The sequence below is a fragment of the Cebus imitator genome, unplaced genomic scaffold (assembly GCF_001604975.1).
Source record: "Cebus imitator isolate Cc_AM_T3 unplaced genomic scaffold, Cebus_imitator-1.0 Scaffold160, whole genome shotgun sequence".
Classification (NCBI taxonomy): Eukaryota; Metazoa; Chordata; class Mammalia; order Primates; family Cebidae; genus Cebus; species Cebus imitator.
In genome coordinates, this window is record NW_016107475.1 from 893,136 (window position 1) to 914,611 (window position 21,476).

A 21,476-nucleotide genomic window follows, 5' to 3' on the forward strand; every position below is an offset into this window, starting at 1 on the left:
TACAGGACTTGGAAAATATTTGTGATTACTTAAGAAACATGTTTTTATCCTAAGAAACATTTTACAGTGAAAACTGGTCTAATATCTCAGCCCATTGCAGGTGCTTTGAGTTGACTGTAGTGTGGCATGTATGAGGCCACGGGTGTGGGTATAATAGCCACTGTGCTGGGACAGAGATGCTGTCCAAATTTAAATCATTCGTTTTCTTTTCTTTTCTCTTTTCTTTTCTTCTTCTTCTTCTTTTTTTTTTTTTTTTTTTTTNACTCTTGTCACCCAGGCTGGAATGCAAATAGCATAATCTTGGCTCACAGCAACCTCCACATCCTGGGTTCAAGTGATTCTCCTGCCTCAGCCTCCTGAGTAGCTGGGATTACAGGTGTGCGTCACCAAGCCCGGCTCATTTTTGTATTTTAAGTAGAGATGGGGTTTCACTCATGTTGGCCAGGCTGGTCTCGAAGTCCTGACCTTAAGTGATCCACCCTCCTCAGCCTCCCAAAGTGCTGGATTACAGGTGTGAGCCACTGCGCCCGGCCCATTCATCTGATTTTCTTTCCTCCTCCTCTTCCTCTTCCTTCTTTAGTGAAATCACCTTATATGAAATGAAAATACAAAACTACCAAGCCTGCCTTTTCCCACATAAAACAACAAAATTTGATGATTAAATGAACTCAAGTAGTGAATTACTTCTTGCTCAATTAATTACAAGGCTTTGACTTAAAACACTTTTTAATATTTTCTTAATAAATTCCAGAGGAGAGATTTCTTATGTACTTCTAATGTGATTCTGCACATATATTCAGAAAAACCTCAAGTTGTAATTGCCGTTTTTTTCACTCTCAGTATCTGGCCAGGTTGTGGCCTAAGCCTTAATTAGCCCTGGTTGATATTCAGTCCCAGCCAAATTTGTTTGCTGCTCATCCCTAGGAATAAGTCACATGGTTGTAGAATGGATATTTCATCTTATAGGAAATACCTGTGAATACCCCAGTATCCCAGAGTGGGTGAAATGGTCAATCGGGATCCCTGCTCCACTTTACAAAAAGAAAGGAAAAGAAAAGGTCCCTTCACCAGTGTAAATGGATTTGCTGCAGAAAATGCAATGGGGCACGGGAATAAATAGTCACCCTTTTCCTGTTTCCGCCCCATGCAGTTCTCACCATGTTGAGGTGGGTAGAGATGCTTACACACTCACACACACAGGTCTGGAGCCAAGGTCAGGGCTAGCTTTAGTGAACTGTACACATGTGCTGTGGGCAGCTGCTGAGTTAATATGTACAACCATGGTGTGTACACGCACCTGGAGGGGCACACTGCTCTGGGAATCACACAGGCTCTCCTGAACAATGATGCTCTTGGAATATTTCTTTTTATTTGTCCAAAGTCAAACATTCCCTCTGTTAGATCACCAGTGTCTTATAAGCTGGTGTTGGCCCACACTGCTGCAGGATTGGGACAAAGAGATGATGTTACAGTCTGGTTTCTATGGCAACAGAGGAGGGGTAATGAAAACTGAAATGCTGGAAACACCCATTCTAACCATTGTGACATAATTCAGGTTATTACAAGGACGTAACCACCAAAGAAGCAGACATGTCATTACCTTGCAGCTCATGTCGACAAAAAACTACACTGCACATTTCTCTTACTTGGGCTGCTAAGAGGAAGGAAACATGAAACACACACACACACACACACTCACACACACACACACACACACACACACACACATACACAGGCCTCGTTTTCTGCATGTAAAATGTGTGTGTTCTTTAAAAGCCAGTGGTTGGCTGGTTTTCCGGACATGATGTGGTTGAAGCTGTCATCGTAATGGAAATTCATTGCTGTAGCTATGGTAAATCGAGTTTTCTGCCTGTGCTGAATGCATTAGTCTAATGAGATGTTTGCAGCTGGAGCGCAGGGCTGCTGGAGACTAACTGTGAGCTACTAACACGGGTGGAAGATAGCTTTTGCAATACTCGGTTTACATGTGCCGAAAGTCATCTGTCTTCTGAGTCAACACTCCCGACCTGGTAAACAAGCTGCTCAGGGCTCTGGTGAACAAGCTGTAGGTAAGGGAGATGCACAATTGGAGGCGTGCCGTTGACACGGGATCTTTCTCTTGTAACTGTCAGCATGACAGGCTACCTGTTTTAGTTTTTCTGGGTTGCATGCCTGCCTCGAGGGCAATGCACAAGAGTGTCCTGCACTAAAACCACTGAGTCCAGTAGGTAAACTTTAGTTCCTCATATGCAAAGTACAGCATTTGATTTCTTAACCAGATCTCAGAGGGGAAAATGTAACATTGAATTATATAGTTTATAAATCTGGGCTGTATACACGTTCATTACTCTTTAACTCTGCATTTCAATAGCTAGAAAGTGATTTTTTTCCAAATGTGAACTGAAGTAACAGCTTAGTTATTTTTTCCCCTCCACGATAATTTTGCTTTGTTTTGCTTTTTAATTTAAAGACAATTGTAGTATTTCTTGGGTTAAAAATATTTGCCTAAAATTTGGTTATTAAAATTGGTATGTTACGAACATGCAAAAGTGTTTTCTTTTTTTCAATTTAATTTTATTTCAAATACCTCAGTTAGAATATTTCGCATGTCTTTGTGCTGGATTTTCCTAATTTATGAGGCATAATTAAGAACAATATTTATTGGTAGTTTCTGGTTTTCATTCATTTTTGGGGAAAAAGCTGGTGACTATGGAGTATTAGCAGCAGTTTTCCTAAGCTCAAAATCACCTCCTCCCTAGCTGGAGTGCAGTGACTTGAACCAGCTTCCACGTGCTCCTCCCAAAGCATGAGGGGTCCTCTCCAGGTTGCTTGCTGGCTGGACAGGAGCTGGACAGGTGGGTGAGGCGGGGTGCTGGCTGGACAGGAGCGGTGGGTGAGGCCGGGGTGCAGGCTGCTGAGCTGCTTTGCTGAGTTGAGGTGCGTGAGTCAAAGTTCATTGCACTCTCTGTGATCGTGAACAAGAGACGTCTTCACGTGTTGTCTCTAGATTCCATGACGGTGCTCATGAGGGTTAGACAATCAGTGGCTTTCTGAGAAAGTGGATTTTTTACTGATCTCAGACACTACAGTACTTAGAAAGTCATTCAGGCTCTTCAGAATCGATCTGTTTGTCGTATGCTGTTTTTCTTTCTTTTCAACCAGAGGAACCATTTTTGAAGAGTGAGGGATATAGCTGTTTTTTTCTCCACTTTTTTTTTTTTTAAAAGCAAAATAGAATATCTGGAGTGAAAGTATGGAAAAAAGTAAAAATAACTATAAAGGAATTCTTAGTGTGGTAAGCTATCTGGGGGGTATAATATTTGCGTGGCGCAATTTTTGTGTTACTTGGTAGAACTAGTCTGAAAAAATGAGGGGCTATTCGAGCAACAGCAGCTGGGTGAAGATTACCTAGAAAATCCGTACTGCGTGATCGTGTAAACTCAAATAAAAGGTTAGTGTACAATCTTCACTTTTAGGGAAGTTGGTGGCTTCAAAATCTTTAACTTTAAACGAGCTTTTTGACAGATGTTTTGAAAACTATGAACGTGTTTTCTTTAGCTATTTAAATTGTGTATGCAGATGAGCGCTGTAATCTTTTGGTAAATTCATCAGTTTACTTCATTTGTGGAATTAAAACAAAAGTGCAAATCCCACAAAAATCCAGTTCTTTGATGTTTAACATGTTTACATTTCTTCCCTGTGACACTAAAATTACTTTTATTTTGCTGCAAAAAAAGAAAAGTAAATGAACAGTAACAGACAAGGAAGCAATAAGAAACAAGAGTAAGTTGCTTTTCATCATTTCTTTGTTTTTGGTGGTGTGTTTTCGAGGCGAGGGAAACCAGCGGAAGCAGTTTCACTTTCTGGTTCTTGTCTCCTGGGGGCAAGGGTGAAAGGCTGTCTCCTCTAGCAAGCAGCAGGTAAGCTAAGCAGCTCAGCCCACAGAAAACAAGCCAGACCCACAGAATGTCACTTGCTGCAAGAACTTGTATAATCAGAGTTAAGAACAATATCGACTTTAAAAAATATTCAGTAACATTTGCCTATTAAAAAAATTCAAGCACTACCCCAAAGTACAAAGATAGAATTTTTTAAATTTTCAAAAATTTGAAATGAGAAAAACATCTCTGCTGTTTATGTATTTTTTTTAGTCTTAATGTTTGATCACAGATACTTTATTTCAATACGTTGAGGGAACGTAATGAACTTTCCTGAAATCGTAAAAAGGAATGCTCTGAGAGAAATAACCTTTATGGGAATCTGGCCCTTAAATGTTAGAGTGCTTCACAGGTCTGTTTACAATTTTGTGTGGCCCTAGGACGGACGCATTACGCACTCGTCCACACATCCTTTATGACACGTACCTTAGAGAACTTTTGGTCCAGGCAGAGGTGGTGGCTGGAGCTTGAAAGGCACTCACAGGGGCCCAGGGATCTGCAGGACAATTTTCCTCCCCAAGTCTGTGCCCTTGGAAGCCTCAATATCACATGGGTAGATGGCAGGGAGCCGGGAGGTGCCCATCCCACTCCTGAAGAAAGTGGCAGGTGACGCTACCCCTCATTGGGCTGGGAGCTTCAGGATGCCAAGCACCTCCCTGGTCATTCTTTCCCTGAGCCCTTATTTGGGGATGGAATGGGAAAGATGGGAAAGGAGATGAGAAAAGACCCTCTTTCAACTGAATTATCATGGAGCATAAAATCTTGTGTAACATTTTGGGGATGAAGTTTGTGAAAGCAGTTGCCTTTGGTGTGATCACACAAGCTTCTTTATTTTGGTGGGCAAATTTGACATTTCTAAGAAGGAACTTTTAAAAAAATGCTTCCCTGGACATCTTATTTCTTAATTCTGCGATCTCCCAAAAGGCTAGTCCGAGCTTCACACATTTTGTAATGTTTTCACTGCCTTCAAAAGCAGACAGGTGAGGAGAGACGAGGGGGATTATAAATAGCCCCCGGGAGAGACATTAAATGGCTTGGTACTGATATAATGTAACAGAAGCCACCAGGGTGTCTAGTAAATTACTCTAAATTTTAATTAATGAGTCACAAAAGCCACACCACAAGTTTAAAAAATTACCCTTTTATCAATAAGGTGATAATTAACTTTCTCTGGAATTAGCAGTTCGCTCAGCCCTGGGGCAGTACACAGCCTACTAAGTTATCTGGAATGCTGCCAATTTTTAACAATTGGTCTTTTGGCAAACCTGCTGGATTTAAATTCAAACATCTATTGTGACATTTTCCGACATGATCCACGGACCATTAGGATCACCCAATTCATGGTAAAATTTCTGAGGTCAAAAGAGCAACTTGGACTGTTTGAATTGCATTTTAATGTCACTTTCTCTTTCTTCATTTTTTTTTCTTTTCTACCTTTCCCCACCCCAAATGTCTGCATTTGCAAGAGCGCAGTACTCCAGTCTCTGCTATAAATCTCTAATGGAGTCTCTGCTGTAAATCGCTGTGGCGAACCCCGTATTTGGTGATATGCCTATGCCGAATTTGAGCGCTTTGGCTGCCAGGCCGTGGGTTCTCAGAGTTTTTCATTGTTGTTGAACTCATCTTGGTTTCAGTTCTGGCAAGGGCTTACTCCTTCACGTTTCTGCAAACTCTCACCTGTAGTTTGTCAAATGCTGAGCTTTAGACTGAGACTTGAAGAGATGCTTTGGGCAAGAGGGCATCATTTTGGGTGTGCTTACAGAGGCTTGGAATTTAGCTGCTTCTGATCTGCATATATTAAAATGTCTGAAAAGGCACAGGAGCATTCAGCATTGCAGAGCAGCCTGGCCCCCAACAGCCCTTTACACACACACACACACACACACACACACACGTGCACATATACACACACGCACACCTCCCAGTACTGCTGCTCATTAGTGAGTGGCATTCAGGGACAGCTTCAGGAGGGACACTTCTATTTGGGCAAAGCAGCTGGAAGGCAAGTGGTGATGGATGTAGATCATCCCTTCAAAAGTCAGCCTTCTCTCTTCCTTCTGTCTTTCAAATGTTAGCATTGCTGGGTTCCTGCTTCTCTCAGCCAAGAGACATGGCCAGGGCTGGATACCGGTGACAAGGCTTCCTGCTGGGTTAAGCAGGCAGTTCTGACACAGACAAGAACATCCCTGCCTTCAGGTGGGGTGGAGACCAGCAGCAAGCCACAATTGTGCATTCTGGAATAAATCAGCACTTAGCAATCAGGAGAAGCCCTTTGCTTCCACGAAGAAGATAAAACACCTTACTTCTTGGGATGATGATTTCTTGGGCTACTATTTTAGGACAGAAAGGAATTTATCTCCCAGTGGCAGTTCTCACTTTGTATTAAGCTGAAAAGTCATTCCACTGAGTCCATTTGACACTCTGAAGTAATGGAAATAGATTTTGAGATCCACATTGCATGTTTCCCAGAGATGACTGTTACTATGCCAGTTTTACCAGTTGTGCTTTAGTCCAGTGGTAAGAAACCTTATAAACTCCTCTTTACTCTGCCACCAACTCAGACACATGCTACCTACATTTTCATTTGTGGGGGGAGGCAGGAGGCAGATGTGCTTTTTTTTTTTTTTTTTTTTTTTAGCAGTTGCGTTTATTAATCAGATAAATGCAACCCAGCATTGTTGATTTTCAAGAATGATTGCACATTCCTGCAGCCAGGCTGTCTTAGCCTTTTGAGAAATGGGTTTGGCTGAGGAGTGGTCTGACTTTTTCCAGAAGACACACAAGACAGAAGCAGAGCAGTGGAACTGGCTGTTATGAGAAAATTAATATGCCAGGAACAAATAATGTCAACACTGTGCTTTGAAAGACAGTGACGTCTGCCTAGCCCTGCCGTGGTGGAAAGGTGGTGATGCTGTCTGCTTAGTCCTGCGATAGGGTCTCAACTTTGGGGAGCTGAATATTTGGTAACAAAAGCCCTTGCCCTTTTCCGCTCCCCTTGCTGATCATTACAGAGAAGCCCTCATTGTTTCACAACAGAAGCATATGGCCTGAAAGTAATCCTAAGGAAACGTGCAGCCTCCCATGAAGATGAGTGCTCAACCTGGGAACAAGTGCTGAGCTGGGCAATGCAAAGAATTGCTTTGGCTGTGTCTAAATCCAGCCGGGGGAAAGTGGTCTGGAGCAAAGAGGCAGTGGGATAAAACAAGCAGAAGGGAGCCTGTTCCTTCTCCCTTCCAGCCGAGCACTTGACCTTCACTCTCCCTCTCGTACCCCTGGTGCTGTTCAGAAAGGATTTAATAATTTCAGTAATAGCTATGAGTAGCATACAGCTCTCAGCATGTAGACATTAGGGGCCTTTTCTTTTGAATTGAAGAAAAGATTTTCTCTTCTCCTGCCCTCTTTTGTCCACAGGTCATGCTGGGACATCATCGCTCTGATGAGAAAACCAGGGCTGAACACTAAGGAGTACGTTTTTCCCTGGTGTCTAGAGCCAGGGCCTGCCCCTCTCACCAGGCCCATGAAACACTTGGAGCCGCCATGTCTAAGGCCCTGCCTTGGACGCAGCCTTTAAGTCGGCCAGGGGCTGGTCTCAGGATTTTAATCCTGTTTTGACAAGCAGTCTGCCTTGGTGAATGAGGAAAGGAAGGATCGAAGAGAAAAACATAAGGCAAAAATCTGTTCCAGGGCATTCATGCTTTTGGTTTTGGAGACAGGATTTGGAGGTCATGTAACTTAAAGAACTCCTTTGGGTCTAATCATTTTCTGAGTGATTACATGACTATAAGAATCATTCTAACTCTTTGTGGCCTTCCAAAGAAGAGGCTGGCCTCTTTCCTTCACAGTTCCTTAGGATTTAGTGCCCTCATTATTGGGAAATGTTGGTGGTGTCAAGGCTTTATCAAACCATTAGCTATTAAGACATGCTGTTTATTCCAAAGAGAAAAACTGACAGAGGTTGCACAAAGCGTTGGGTTCATTGATCAGCAGAGAATTCCACCGTGGGAATAGATTTCTGTCATGTTTTCAGTCGTGAGAAATCTGTGGTCATTTGCTGGATTCCATGCTGTTGCCATTGTGGTCTGTGCTGGGGGAGTTTGCCTTAAGACGTAGGAGTCAATCCAGCAGCCATCTGTGCACTGCCCCTTGTCCCGGGAATTCTGCCTTTCAGATGCCAAAGGTGCTCGAACATGTTTGACTGTATCACTTTTAAAACCTCATTTGCAAAAAAGCTTCAAGTGGAGAGCTGTAGATAGCTTTAAATTTTGGTATGCAAATTACAAAGCATAGAAATGGTGGGGGAAAAAGCTGGTTTTAATGCTGGAAATTGCCACCCACTGTGTGAATATAGAGCTCTTGTTTTGAGTGTCTTCACATAATTAATACTAGAGACTTAACATAAATAAAGAGGGCAAAAAGCATGGTGGGGTTGTGTTGGTGCCTGATGGGGAAATGGTTAATTGGTCCCACAGTGAGAAGCCGTACAACTGTGTGTTGCTTTAATGAGACCAGGTGGATAGAAACTCTCTCCAGGGATGTGAAGTTAGTACCCGATTTGGGAGGTTATATGTGTGAGAATGTGTGGGGGCCAATGATATGATGATATAGGGGATTGGTTCTTTCTTTCTAGGGCCCTCCCTTTTAGTTAGAGGTCGTTTGGCAAGAACTCAGTAAAGAAGAACAAAGCAACTAAAGTGATCTGATAGTAGAATAAGAAAAAAGTGCATTCAGTGAATTTTTTTTTTTTGAGATGGAGTCTCCTTCTGTCACCCAGGCTGGAGTGCAGTGGTGCAATCTCAGCTCACTGCAACTTCTGCCTTCCAGGTTCAAGAGATCCTTCTGCCTCAGCCTCCCAAGTAGCTGGGATTACAGGTGTCCGCCACCACACCCAGCTAATTTTTGTATTTTTAGTAGAGACGCTGTTTCACCATGTTGGGCAGGCTGGTCTCAAGCTCCGACGTTAGGTGATCCACCCGCCTCAGCCTCCCGAAATACTGGGATTACAGGTGTGAGCCATTGTGTCTGGCCTAGAAAAAGGTACATTCAGAAAGGTTTGTCTAATACGCATTTACCTGGAAGCAGCCCAAATCTCTGTTCAGGTCAAATGCGGAGAAACTGAGTTCTTATTCAGTGGCTTGGGATCACGGTGGTGTGAGATGAACTGGAAGTACAATCCTTTAGAAAATGTATTTGTGGGCATAGGTTAGGTCATTGTTTTTATGACTGTATTTGACATTTTCATGCCTGAAGAAAAAAAAATCCACAGGTCCAAAGTCCCAGCTGGTTCCTGTAGATTTCTAACAGCAGACAACACAGGTTACAGAACTTCATGGACAAAGTTAAGCAAACCCAGGCCATGCTTTGGCAGAGAGTTCCTGTATTCTGCCTGTGTACTTTGTGGATGGAATACCAGTTTCAGGGGTTTTCTTTCTCATCCCTGAGAGTGCAGATTTCGGCACCACTGAAGTCCCAGACCGTTTTCCAGCTAGCTAACTCCTCTGTGGAAAAGTTAAAATAACAACTGAAACAATACGTTTGAGGGAAAACATCTAACATTCAAAGAAAGACTTAAAAGCAAAGACCTGTACACTGAGAAGTGATCGCAAAGTGAATCCTGGATTCTCAGACTGAATGGGTTTCACAGGCCTCTCTCCCAGGTCAAGGCCCAAACTACCCTCCGTGCGTCTCGGAAGCAGGCAGACAGCACAGAGCTCTATCCTTCCATTGTGAGGAAGCTCCAGTGTTCGCAATTTCCTACCTTTCTTCTGCAGTACCTTCTTCCTCCTCTGAGAGCCTATTTCAGAGCTGCACAGAATCAATCTAAATGGAGCCACATGGATTCCAATTTGGAAAAGCCAGTTTCATGGCTACCAGTGTGACCTAGGGCAAGGATCATGGCATCCCTGAGCCTCGTCTCCTCCCTGGAGATGTTCTTCCTTGTCAGTCCCCACTGCTGAATGGTTCAAAGGAAACAGTATAGGGAAAAGGGCTTTGTAAACCATAAATGCTGTACGGGTGAAAATACACGTTTGCACCAATTGAGCATATGTGCTCCAGGATGTTGAGAGAAGCACTAAACATGCTTTATCTTATCTTGTTTGATCCACGCAGGAAGTCAATACAGGAGTGGCTATTTTTACCGCCAACATACAGATGGGAAACTGAGGCTTATATTATACATAACTAACTTACTGAGGGCCACGTGGCCCCAGGAGTCTGTGAGTCTTTCCTCCTCCAGTTTGAGCGTGGCCGGGGCATCTGTGTCCTTCACCTGTGAGAGCTGAAGAGAAAGAGCTCTTTCATGCTGCAGCGCCAGCTGCTGCTGCTCGGCCTGGCAGGGCTGCTCCAGGTCCGGCAGGTTCCAGAAAGGAAATGATTCCCTGGTGTTTCCACTTGGAAAGGCATTTTTGATCCATCGAAAATTTCTTTTAAAGCAGTGAGCTCTCAGTCTGGTCAGCTCCAACCCCCAAAATATTGCACATATATTTGTGCACCCAGTTTACAATCCTGAAGTGAAATTCCTGGATAATATAACCCACTCACACCCATAATTTTTAAGAAAAATTAATATAATGTCATAACTGAAATATAAAGAAGAATGAGGCAAAGTATTTGCTAATTACTTCCAAGGCAGGCACCCGCCTCTGGGCAACAGAACGAAGTGATCAGGGGCTGTCACCTGTGCCCAGAAGCTCAGGGTGGGCCACCCCTCCAGTGAAGTGTCAGTCAGAGGAGTGGGATTGGTGACTCCGATAACATGAGCTGCTGCGGGTGGTGTGATTTTCCAAAATGACACATGACTTTTGGAATTCTGAAGAAAAGAAACAGTCTTCCTTTGATTTGTGCACTAATGGCATTCCTGGAAAATGATAAAGTGATTGTTACAGCTGAGCAGAAATACATATTGCTTATTTGTAAAATAAGTTAGTCCCAGGTTCAGAAAAATGGGGTATTTATATATGGCGAGACAATGCTTTCACTGTGTGGGACTGCTCCATCCATTGAGGGACACCCAGCATCCCTGGTCTCTGCCCTCCAAGTGCCAGGAATGCCCACTCTGCCCCCAACATTGTATCAGATACAAACATCACCGACACATTTCCAAAATGCCCCTCTGCAGTGCTACCATCACTGTGGAGCACCGGGGGATCAGAGCTGCCACTCATTTTCCTTTCTGCTGCCTCCCCAAGCACTCTGATTAATTAAGGCTTAGAAAAAACATCGTTCTCTTTTGCCAGATTCCTACATGATCACTAGGCAGAGCCCTCTCAAAGATCATGGAAGGAACTTTGGGGTGCCCTTGACATTCTAGCAAGATGCTTGCTAGTGAATTTCTTTTGAAAACTGTAGCTTTAAGCTAAGTGGGAAGACTCTATCATGTGTCAGTCTTCTTCAGATTATGCAGCAGTTTATCATACATATGGTATTTTAGAAAGCACCTTTAAATGGCCTGGCACAGTGGCTCACACCTGTAATTCCAGCGCTTTTAAAGGCCGAGGCTGGTGGATCACTTGAAGCCAGGAGTTAGAGACCAACCTGGCCAATTTTATATATATATATATATATATATATAAAATTATATATATAATTTTGAAGACAGAGTCTTACTCTGTCCCCCAGGCTGGAGTGTAGTGCCATGATCTCAGGTCACTGCAAGCCTCTGTCTCCCAGGCTAAAGCCATCTTCCCACCTCAGCCTCCTGAGTAGCTGGACTAAAGATGCCCACCACCACGCCCAGCTAATTTTTTGTATTTTTGGTAGAGATGGGGTTTTATCATGTTGCCCGGGCTGGTCTCAAACTCCTGAGCTCAAGCCATCCTCCTGCCTCCACCTCCTCAAGTGCTGGGATTACAGGCATGAGCCACCTCGCCCAGCCTATATTTTTATATTTTTAACAATAAACATGTGATTTGAATTTATAAGTGTGACATAAAATTTCATTAAAATGTATTTATTTAAATAGACCATTTAAAGATTTAGTAAATATTAGGATTGCAGGAAGTGTATTAGTTAGGTTTCTCTAGAGAAACAGAACCAATAGGGCCTGTGTGTGTGTGTGTGTGTGTGTGTGTGTGTGTGTGTGTGTGAAGAGCTCTACTATAAGCAGTTAGTCACATGATTATGGCGGCTGAGGGGTCCCGAGACCTGTGATTGGAAGCTGGAGATGCAGGGGAGCCTATGGTATAGTTCAGTTCAAAAGCTAGCAGACAGGAGACCCAAGAAGAGCTCACGTTTCAGTTTGAGTCTAAAGGCAGAAAAGAAAATGTCCCCGCTGGGAGGCAGTCAGGCTGGGGGAGTTCCCCTTACCCCGTGGAAGGTCAGCATTTTTGTTCTTCTCAGGCTTTCAGTGGATTGGGTGAAGTCCCCCCACATTGTGGGGTGTCATCTGCGTTACTCAGTCTACCAATTCAAATGTTCATCTCTTCCAAAAGCACCCTCGCAGCAACACTTAGAATCATGTTTAACCAAGTTGACACATAATATTAAACATAACAGAAGGTATCAGACATGGCAAATATTACAAAGGTGGCACCCCAGGCCTGAAGCTTGGTAAGCACTGCTTTGAGCCCTAGGCTGTCGCTGTCTCTGATATGGAGGCTTTGGAGCTGAGACCCTGGTGGTATTGTTCAGTTCGTCTATGGGGACTGTGACCCTCTGTTTTCCTGGGAAGGTTATCTTTTATTTTCAGAGAACCTTTTAGAGACTGTCCCTGGTGGTGACTAATTCTGGGGATGTTTGAGCTTCCCTTCAGAATTCCAGTTGTCCTCCTGGGAGAGGAAGTTTCCGGGCAAACCACAACTGGCCACTGTGTTTGTGGGCAGTGCCTCGGCTGCCCGTAGTTCTGCAGCGAAGGCTTCCTGCTGGCTCCCACACAGGACCACACGTCACACGGACTTGGTCCTCTAGTGAGAGAACACCTGCCCTGGAAGTCAAGATCGTTGGAAACCCTCTCTCACTATTTAATGTGAAGTCTGGCTTGGTGGTGACACAGATGAGACTGCTCAACAGTTCAGATGGGATGGTTAAAATATGACATCATAGACGCTATGACCGGTCCATGTCTCACAGCTATAAAGGAAGCTGGACTTTTTCACGTCCTCCACTGGGATCTGCTTGTTTAGATGATGCTGTTTGGCACCATCAATTTCACTTGCCCACTGCCCAGTCTCTGTGAATTGGTGTCCAGACTGCCCCCAGAAGCAGAAGGAAAAGTCTTTAGGTCAGCAGTTTTAGCTCTTTGGCCTCTTAGACTGGAAATGTCATTGAAGAACAGGAAATCATTGAGAGGGGCTTCAGACAGATTGAAGAGGACACATTTTTTTTTTCCTTTTAGACTGATGCCTTTTGATGGGGGCCTTTGGGAGAGCCCTCCATTTACATAAGTGCTGCAAATCATTATACCTGTTCTTGCTCTCACCTATCTTTAGCTGGAGAGAGGAGTAGGGGTAGGCTGGTGCAGAACGTAATACAGAGAACACCAGGAAACAAAATGCAATCAAGAAAACAGGCAAGTTCACAAAACGAGTTGTATTTATTTTGATTATATATTAATAGGATGGAAACGTAGTTATCTGGTTCCTGGTTAAAGAAGAAAATGTATTTATAATGCTGTATCAGTTTGCCAGGGCTGCCATAATAAAATACCGCAGACTGGGTGGCTTACACAGCAGAAATTTATTTTCTAACAGTTCTGAAAGCTGGAAGTCCAAGATCAAGGTGTCAGTGCACCTTGCCTGGCACATGGCTGCCTTCTCACGGTCCTCATGCGGCTTTTCCTCATTATGCTTGCACTCCTGATGTCTCTTCCTTTCTTATAAAGACACCAGCGCTATTGGATTAGGGCCACATCCTTATTATAATACTTCATTTAGCCTTAAGTATCTGTTTAAAAGTTCTCTGTCCAGGCTGGCAGTGGTGGTTCACATGTGTAATCCCAGCACTTTGGGAGGATGAGGTGGGAGGATTGCTTGAGCCCAGGAGTAGACCAGCCTGGGAAACAGTGAGACCCCCATCTCTACAAACAAAGAGAAAATAGTTCTATTGTCAATTACAGTTCACATTGGGAGTTACAGCTTCACTATATGACTTTTGGGGTTGAGGGGAATAATTCAGCTTGTAAGAGTGCTTATTTTAAGATTTTATCTGACAGTTTAATCTATTTCCCTATAAGTGATCAATGGTCAATGTGCCTCATAATGGCCTCTTATTACTCACCAAACACCTATGATTTCTTTAAATTTTAGGCCACTCACATTCCTGCTGTACTCATTCCAGATAGCCAAGGGACTTCAGGAAGGTTTCAGCTCTACCCCAGGGCAGAGGAGATGATCTGATGTCTCCAGCTCCCTTTTAAAGAGCAACTGGAATCTCCGCCTATCTCTTCCTTTCTGGCTCCCACTGAATACCCCTCTCTGCCCTCTTCCTCCCCACAGTGGTCCAGGTTCACAAAGTACATCCCATGCAATGAGAGGAGGCACCAGTGAGCCAACCTGCCTAGGGCCAGTGATTTTCCTGGGGCTTGGCTGGTGACATTCTCTATCCACATGTCACTTGATGTCCCTTGACTGCAGATTTCCAGACGATTCTGGGCCCCACTCAGTATGCAGGCAGTGTGGGGAGGGCCAGAGTGAGAGAAGTGAGCCTCAGCACCCTTGGTGTTGGGCTCCTTACCTGACAGTCACAGACTCCTCTTCCTCTCACCTCCCAGGGTTGTGTGAGCCTCCAGGTCAGAGGCCGATGCTCACAGTCCTCTTCTCTGTCTGCCCAGGAGCATCCAGCCTCTCTCTGCTTGCTAACGGCCCCCTCCCTCTGACCACATGAGCACAGTGCCAGGCATAGAGAGATGCCCACAGGTTTTTCAGAGGGATCAACGAATGTAGAGAACGCCAGGAAAAACAAAATGCAATCAAGAAAACAGGCAGTCGTCCCACCTCAGCCTCCCAAAGTGCTGGGCTTACAGATCCTGATGGACAGAGAGAGGGTGGTGAATAATTATGTGAAGAGGTTAGGCACTTGAAGGCTCCCTCTGCTAGCCTACCTGCGTCCTGGTTCTGAATTTTAACTGTTTTAATGGATACCTCCACCTACCTGTTCCACAGGCACCCTGAACTCAGTGGTCCCAAAGCTGGATTCATCATTGCTCCCTTCCCCATATCTTCCCCTTCTCCTTTATTCTGTCTTCATTAAAGGTATCATCGCTTTCCCAGCCATCCAAGATAGCTGGGAGTTTTGAGAATCCCAAACTCTCCTCACCCCACGCCTTCCAATTGGGAAACAGGTCCTGATGGATGTTACTTTCAACAAAGTTTCCTGCATTCTCTTTCTCCATCCACCCCTTGGTGGCTCCTCCTCAGGCTCTCATTGGCACCCTTCACAGGGCCACCACGATGGCCTTCTGCCCTGCCTCTCTGCCTACATTTTCTCCTCCCTTTAACCCACTTCGCACATTGCGCCAAGTTTCTCTTTGTAAGATGAAGTTCTGGTAGTCTTAGTCCATTTGTATTGCTTTGACAAAACACATTTGACTGGGTAATTTATAAACAATAGAAATTGATTTCTCATGATTCTGAAGGCTGGGAAGACCGAGACCAAGGTGCCTGCAGGACTGGTGTCTGAAAGGGCTGCTGTCTGCTTCTAAGATGGTGCCTTGTTGCTGCGTTCTCTGGAAGGGACAAAAGCAGTGTCCTCACATGGCAGAAGGGATGGAAGGGCAAGAGAGTGCTCCCTTTGACCTCAAGCCCTTTGATAAGGGTGCAAAGGGATCTGCTCTCATGACTTAATCATCTCCCAGAAGCCATACTTCTGTTGCGGGTTAAGTTTCAACGTGAATTTGGGAGGGGATACTATCATTCAAACCATAGCACTGATCTACTCACTCTAGTGCTTAATAACCTCAGCTAGATTGCATTGCTCACACTGATAGCTGCCAAATGTTTTGCCTGTGTTCTCCATTAAATCATCTCACTATACATCTATATTATTTATAATTATTTAATTATTAAAATATTCTTGAGTACACATCCCCAACGTATATATATTTATGTATATTGATAGATTTTATATGAGTACCACTGTATTAATACATTATACACATTATAAAACATATGCAAAAATAGAAATGGAAAAGGCCACAGGAGCTTTTTGCCCTCCCTTGTGCATTCTCAAAGCCTCCGTGTTCTTTCCATATTCTCTTCCTGTGTCCTGGAGTTCTATTTTCTCACTTCTCCATGTGATGAAGTTCTGTATGTCCTTCAAGACAGCACTCTAGGCTGGGTACAGTGGTTTGTGCTTGGAATCCCAGCACTTTGGGAGGCCAAGGTGGGAAGATCACTCGAGGCCAGGAGTTTGAAGCCAGCCTGGGCAACATGGTGAGACCCCCATCTCTACAGAAAAAAAAAAAAAAAAAAACAACCCAAGAGACAAACCAGCACTTTACACTTCACTCCTGGGACCCTGCTTCTCCGCACAGACTGCTGTGGTGCCACCTTTATATATAGTATTTACAGCCTTCACCTTCTCTTGCTGCATGATTTGATAATCTTTCCGATGGGCAAGGAGGAAGACCAAAGGTTTTGGGGTATATGTCACTGTGGTTACCAAGAACAAGTTGTCATAGTAGCATACCTTTCCTTCCTTGTGAAACATTCCAAAGAGGTTTTCTCCTCTTCAGCTTTCCTCTGGGTAGCATACATCCCATTCCCTGCAGAGGAGTGCAGTAGCAGGCAGTCAGACAGACACAAAGGGTGGCGAGTAATTTGAGTGAGATGTGCAAAAGTCTACTCAATTCCAAATATCAAGCAATCAGGCTAATGTGATTTAGAACAACGTGATCAGTGAAGTTTGTGTTTATGCTCCTCTCAGACTGTAATTAATTCATGGAAGTGCTGCAGGTTGCTACATTTTGTAAACGGATAATAGAACTGTTCTTTGACATAAAAGCAGTGGCAACAGCCTAGTCATTTTACATTAGCGTGGATGGAAGATAATTACAGTTTGAGAGAACATATCCCCCTTCCCGTGCAAGAACAGTAATGGATTGTCTTCGGTTGGGAGTTGCTGTGAGCCCAAATTGCAAACAAAGTTTATGTGCTCCGCGGGGAAATGGCAGAGCATTTTCCCTGTATAGCCGAGGAGAGTGCTTAACTCACTTTTTAGATATTCCGACCAGTGTCCTACAGGGAATTGTGCTAATAAATATGACAATAACATTGTAATGGGACAAGAAAGGCTGACGCAGCGTTTTGTTAATTTGTGTTCAGTGTTCACTGGGAGCATTGTAACCCCTGAGCAATGAAACAGGAGCATATTGGTTGGACTGTAGGCATTTTAATTAGAGGTCCTGGGAATATTTCTGTGCTACGGCAGATGGATGAGACCTGGCCCCACAAAGTTTACCCAAGGCTAGCTTCCCTCCTGGCCCTCATCGGCCTTTAAAAGGTCTTGCTAGAGGAAGGGACCTGAGGGAGGGGAGTACAGAATTTCTAAGGAGGGGAGGAGGAAGACGCCTGGTGGGCTGGCATCCAACAGCAATTAGCTACTAGGCTGTCAGCGCCCAGAGCCCTTGTTTTAATAAAGTGGTGGCAAAGATTGACAGAAATGGCCTGACTCCGTGAGGGATCCCAAAGCATTTTGTAAAAGGCTCTTTTTACTCTTGCTACCTTTTCATCATTTAGTTTAAATACAGTGCAACAATAAAGGCATCATAAATCAAAAGCTGTTAGCATGCATGGACCTTGACGTTTATGGGCATTAAGCAAAAAAAAAAAAAAAGTTTAGGAACATTTCACCAAATTATTTTTCCAGTCTCTTAAGACTCGTTTAAATTTCCCTCCTCTCCTTTCCCTGGTGCTGCCAGCTATTTTATGCACAGGAGCACCTGAGCCCAGGATGGAGGGAGCCAACCCTGCCAGCGGACAGGCGGTTCATTCTCTTGGGGTGGGGCCTGAAGCTCTGCCCAGCTGCAGGCACCACATGGGCAAACAGCCAAGAATCTAGAGAAACAGATGCCAGCTGCCCTTGGGTCAGTGATGCAGCCTTGAGAATGGCTGGGTCCATCCACACTAAAACTCCATCGTCACCTCTTCCACCGTGAGTTCTGGGGCTGCGGGGGGAGCTCCAGTGGGAGATGGTGGGATTATTTGGAGGAAAGGGGCCCAATGCCAGACTGGGTTGGGGACTTAATACTCAAAGCCGGCCACTTCTGTTACCGTCCAGTGCCAGTTTTGGAGGCCCAATGCTAGGTCCTGGAAGGTCTGGAACAGAGTAGTGGGCCCACCAGAGGCCAGCATTAAGGAGCAGAATCCCCACTATGCTCTGGGGAGTGGCTGATAGATCTCACCATGTCAGTGGAGAAGTAGAAACCAATTAGTGTCATTACTTGTATCTGTTAATTACTGAGCCTGACAAATAATTATTAAGCATCGATGATGGGCAAGCCACATGGAACAATTCACCCCGATGCGCAGAGACGCAAAGTCCAATGAGTGTCCAAAGGACCAGAAGAGGGCTTCCTGCCCTTCAAGGATCACCTCCTCTAGGAAGCCTGCACAGGTTGCTGTGAGGAGCAGGTGAACACGTGTTGAGCACTCTGAATATAATATGGATTGTCGGGCTGAGCCCTTGCTCATTGTTTATTAGGGGGTAACATCTCTGTTTTGATTGTCCTTGAGTTGAGAAGGAGCCCGTAAGTTGGAAGCGCTTTGGACCCTTGTTGTGTGGGAAAAGTAGAAGGCAGTTGGCACAGGAGCTTCTATGGCATCACCTGGCCCTGTGGTAAATCCTGTCTCATTCAATGGGGAAAGAAGAGAAGCAGTATCTTCTTAGCCACTTCTCTGAGCTTGATGGGAATATGTGGCTCAAGAACGCATAACTGCGGCCTCCGTGACAATCTCTTGGCTCCCAGGCGCTGTGACTCCAGACCCATCCTGGCTCTCCTCAGAGGCAATGTCTGTCAAATTTCAATACCATTGTTCTTATTATAATTAGGAATATTGTATTTCAGAACCAGGCTGGTTTCTCATCAGGCCTCATTGCCAGGATTATAGCTGCTTTGTGCTCTTAGATGTGAGGGCCTATAAAACAGTCACCACGTATGTACAACTTTACGTCATTCTTCACTGAGCTAAGTTGGAAAATTTATAGTTCTGAGAACACAGAGTCAAGTTGAAAATGTGGCTTTGGCTGAGTCTGGCCATAATTGGGGTTTTCAAGTGTAGTTTGACAGCTTTCATGTAACGGAAACATCACATAAAGTCAGGCCGGTGTCAGGATTTCAGGTGTGTTAAGTATTCCAGCAGTGGCTGCCATTCTTCACTTTCATTTAAGTGGGGGTATTAAAATGGCAGGACGTGGTGCTTTCAAAAGGCCACAGTCTCAGTCCTCCTCACAATTAGTGAGAACAGGCATGCTGCTAAAACAGATGGTATTTGATGTTTTCTCATTTATTCATTTATACTTTGTTAGTATCTGTTGATATCCCTGTATTTTAGGCATTGCCTCAGAATAAAGATAAGTAGGATGTGATCCTAGCCTTCATGGATGGTATAGCTGACAGGTTAGCAAACATTTTCTATAAAGGGCCAAATAGAGAACATTCAGATTTTGGGGCCATATGGTTTTGACGGCATCAACCTTGACAGCTGCTCCATGCCTGCTCCGCACCCTCCAGGACTCCCCTCAAGCCTGCTGGTCCCTCTTTTTGCTTCCTATACCCATTATTTCCTCACCTGTGAAATAGGCAGGAATGCTTCCAGCACAGGCATATTGTGAGGCTTAGCTGAGTTGACCGACTGTGTAAAACCCTCATTCAGGCTCTGGCTGCCACTTTATTTGTTCAGTTTTGAGACAGGGTCTCACTCTGTTGCTCACGCTGGAAAACAGTGTTGCGAACACAGCTCATCGCAGCCTTGAGCTCCAGGCCTCCAGGGGTCCTCCCACCTCAGCCTCCCAAGTAACTGGGACCACAGGTGCACACCATCATGCCTGGCAAATTTTAAAATTTTTGTAGCGTTTCACTTTGTTGCCCAGTCTGGTCTCAAACTCCTAGGCTCAAGTGCTCCTTCTGCCTTGGCCTCCTAATGACCTGGGTTTACAGGCATGAGCCCAGCCCTGACTGCCCCCCACTCACCACTGCTTCTTTCTTTTCCAGAGGAAGTAAAGCCCCTTCTCCTCTCCTGCACTAGCCCTGACACCTGTATCCCAACCTGACTTGGAGACCTTCTCCAGGACCTTAATCCACCTGCTCTTTCTCCGGAACATTCAGTCTTTCTCTGCTGCCTTGTTACATTTGGCCTTCAAACACATTTAGGTCTCCTCTATCTAAAAGAGGGATTGAAAGGAGAGAAAGAAGAACCAACACACCCCTGTGTGACCTGACATTCTGCTCTCGCTGCCATCTTCTTCTCTTTTATTCAAGTTATTTCCAACTGCCCTCCCATCCCCATTACCTCTCTTTGTTAATTTATGTTTCTTCCTTGTGCTTTTCCTTCTCAGAGATATGCTGTGGTGTGGAAAAGGGGGGAGGTTAGGTCAAGCACATGGGTCCACATTACTGTTTGCCGTAATGTGGCACCTAAAAGGCACCAAGATCCTCACCTATAAAATGGGAACAGTGAGGCTTCCCTCAGGAGGGAGTTATGAGAATTTAACTAGGTGATTAATGAAAGATGCCATAGCAGGACCTGGCATGTGACAGGTGCCACTCAGTAAATGCTTGTTCTCTTTCTCCTCCACAAATTACTTAAAAGCTCTGTCCTTGGGGAAGGGTGCTGGTGGTGTGGATAGGGCTGTTTATTGTTCCAAAAATTACCTAATGTGGAAATAGCCCAGTCCTCTGAGTCGGAAAACAGGCCCAGGCCTTTTCTTTTCCTTTCTCTTTTCCATCTTTGTTAAGACTTGGAAAAAAGCAATGTGAGGTTCTAGTCGTGTAAAAATAGATAGGCGCCCGGGTTGGTTTAATTCATTCATTCATTCATTCATTCAATCTCTTCAACACAAACCTATTCATCCTCAGATACATGTTTATCCCTGTGAAAGGCCTGGGGTACAAAGATGAAAAAGACAAATCCTTCCTGAGAGCAGCTCTCTGTCTGGTTTGGAGCATGGCAAGTCACATATGATTCCCACGCACTGTGAGGAATACCTACAAAGTGCCATGGGAGTGCATGGAGGGAAAGGCCCTCTCTGAGGGACAAGGGGCATCTCTTCAAGGAGACACCCTTCAAGTCATCTAGAAGGATGGGTTTATGTGTGCAAGGACAGAGCGGGGAGCTGTAGAGGGGATTGCAAGGGACAGAATGTGCAAGGCAGGGCCTGAGGATCGCCGACAGCATGCCCTGGGTCTGGGCCACGGAGAGGAAAGGTGAAAGAGGCGAGTGGAAGGTATGAGTCGACCTTGAAACTCCCCAGCAAATGGAATTATTCTTCCATACAGGTGGGAAGTGAACTCCCCGACGGAAATCCAGAAGACAGAGCTAGGGCCAGGGGAGAGTTTCTGGGAGGCAGAGTCCAGCTCAAGATTAAGAAGAATTCACAGTTAGTCAT

At 44.7% G+C, this 21,476-nt stretch overlaps 1 protein-coding gene across 6 annotated transcripts in view; it reads left to right on the forward strand.

Annotated features, from left to right (window-relative positions):
- The first annotated feature begins 1,762 nt into the window (after positions 1–1,762).
- Positions 1,763–21,476, forward strand: part of SCML4 (Scm polycomb group protein like 4) — a 119,965-nt gene continuing 100,251 nt past the window's right edge. The window contains exon 1 of one of the 6 annotated variants that reach the window (XR_005202667.1): positions 1,763–2,855. Coding sequence is in view for 2 of the 6 variants with exons in the window: in XM_037743953.1 (XP_037599881.1) it covers positions 2,807–2,855 (49 nt within the window). In the remaining 4 variants the exon portion in view is untranslated. The remainder of the gene's footprint in view (positions 2,856–21,476) is intronic. The other 5 variants (XR_005202666.1, XM_037743953.1, XM_037743952.1 and 2 more) reach the window with 5 other exon arrangements.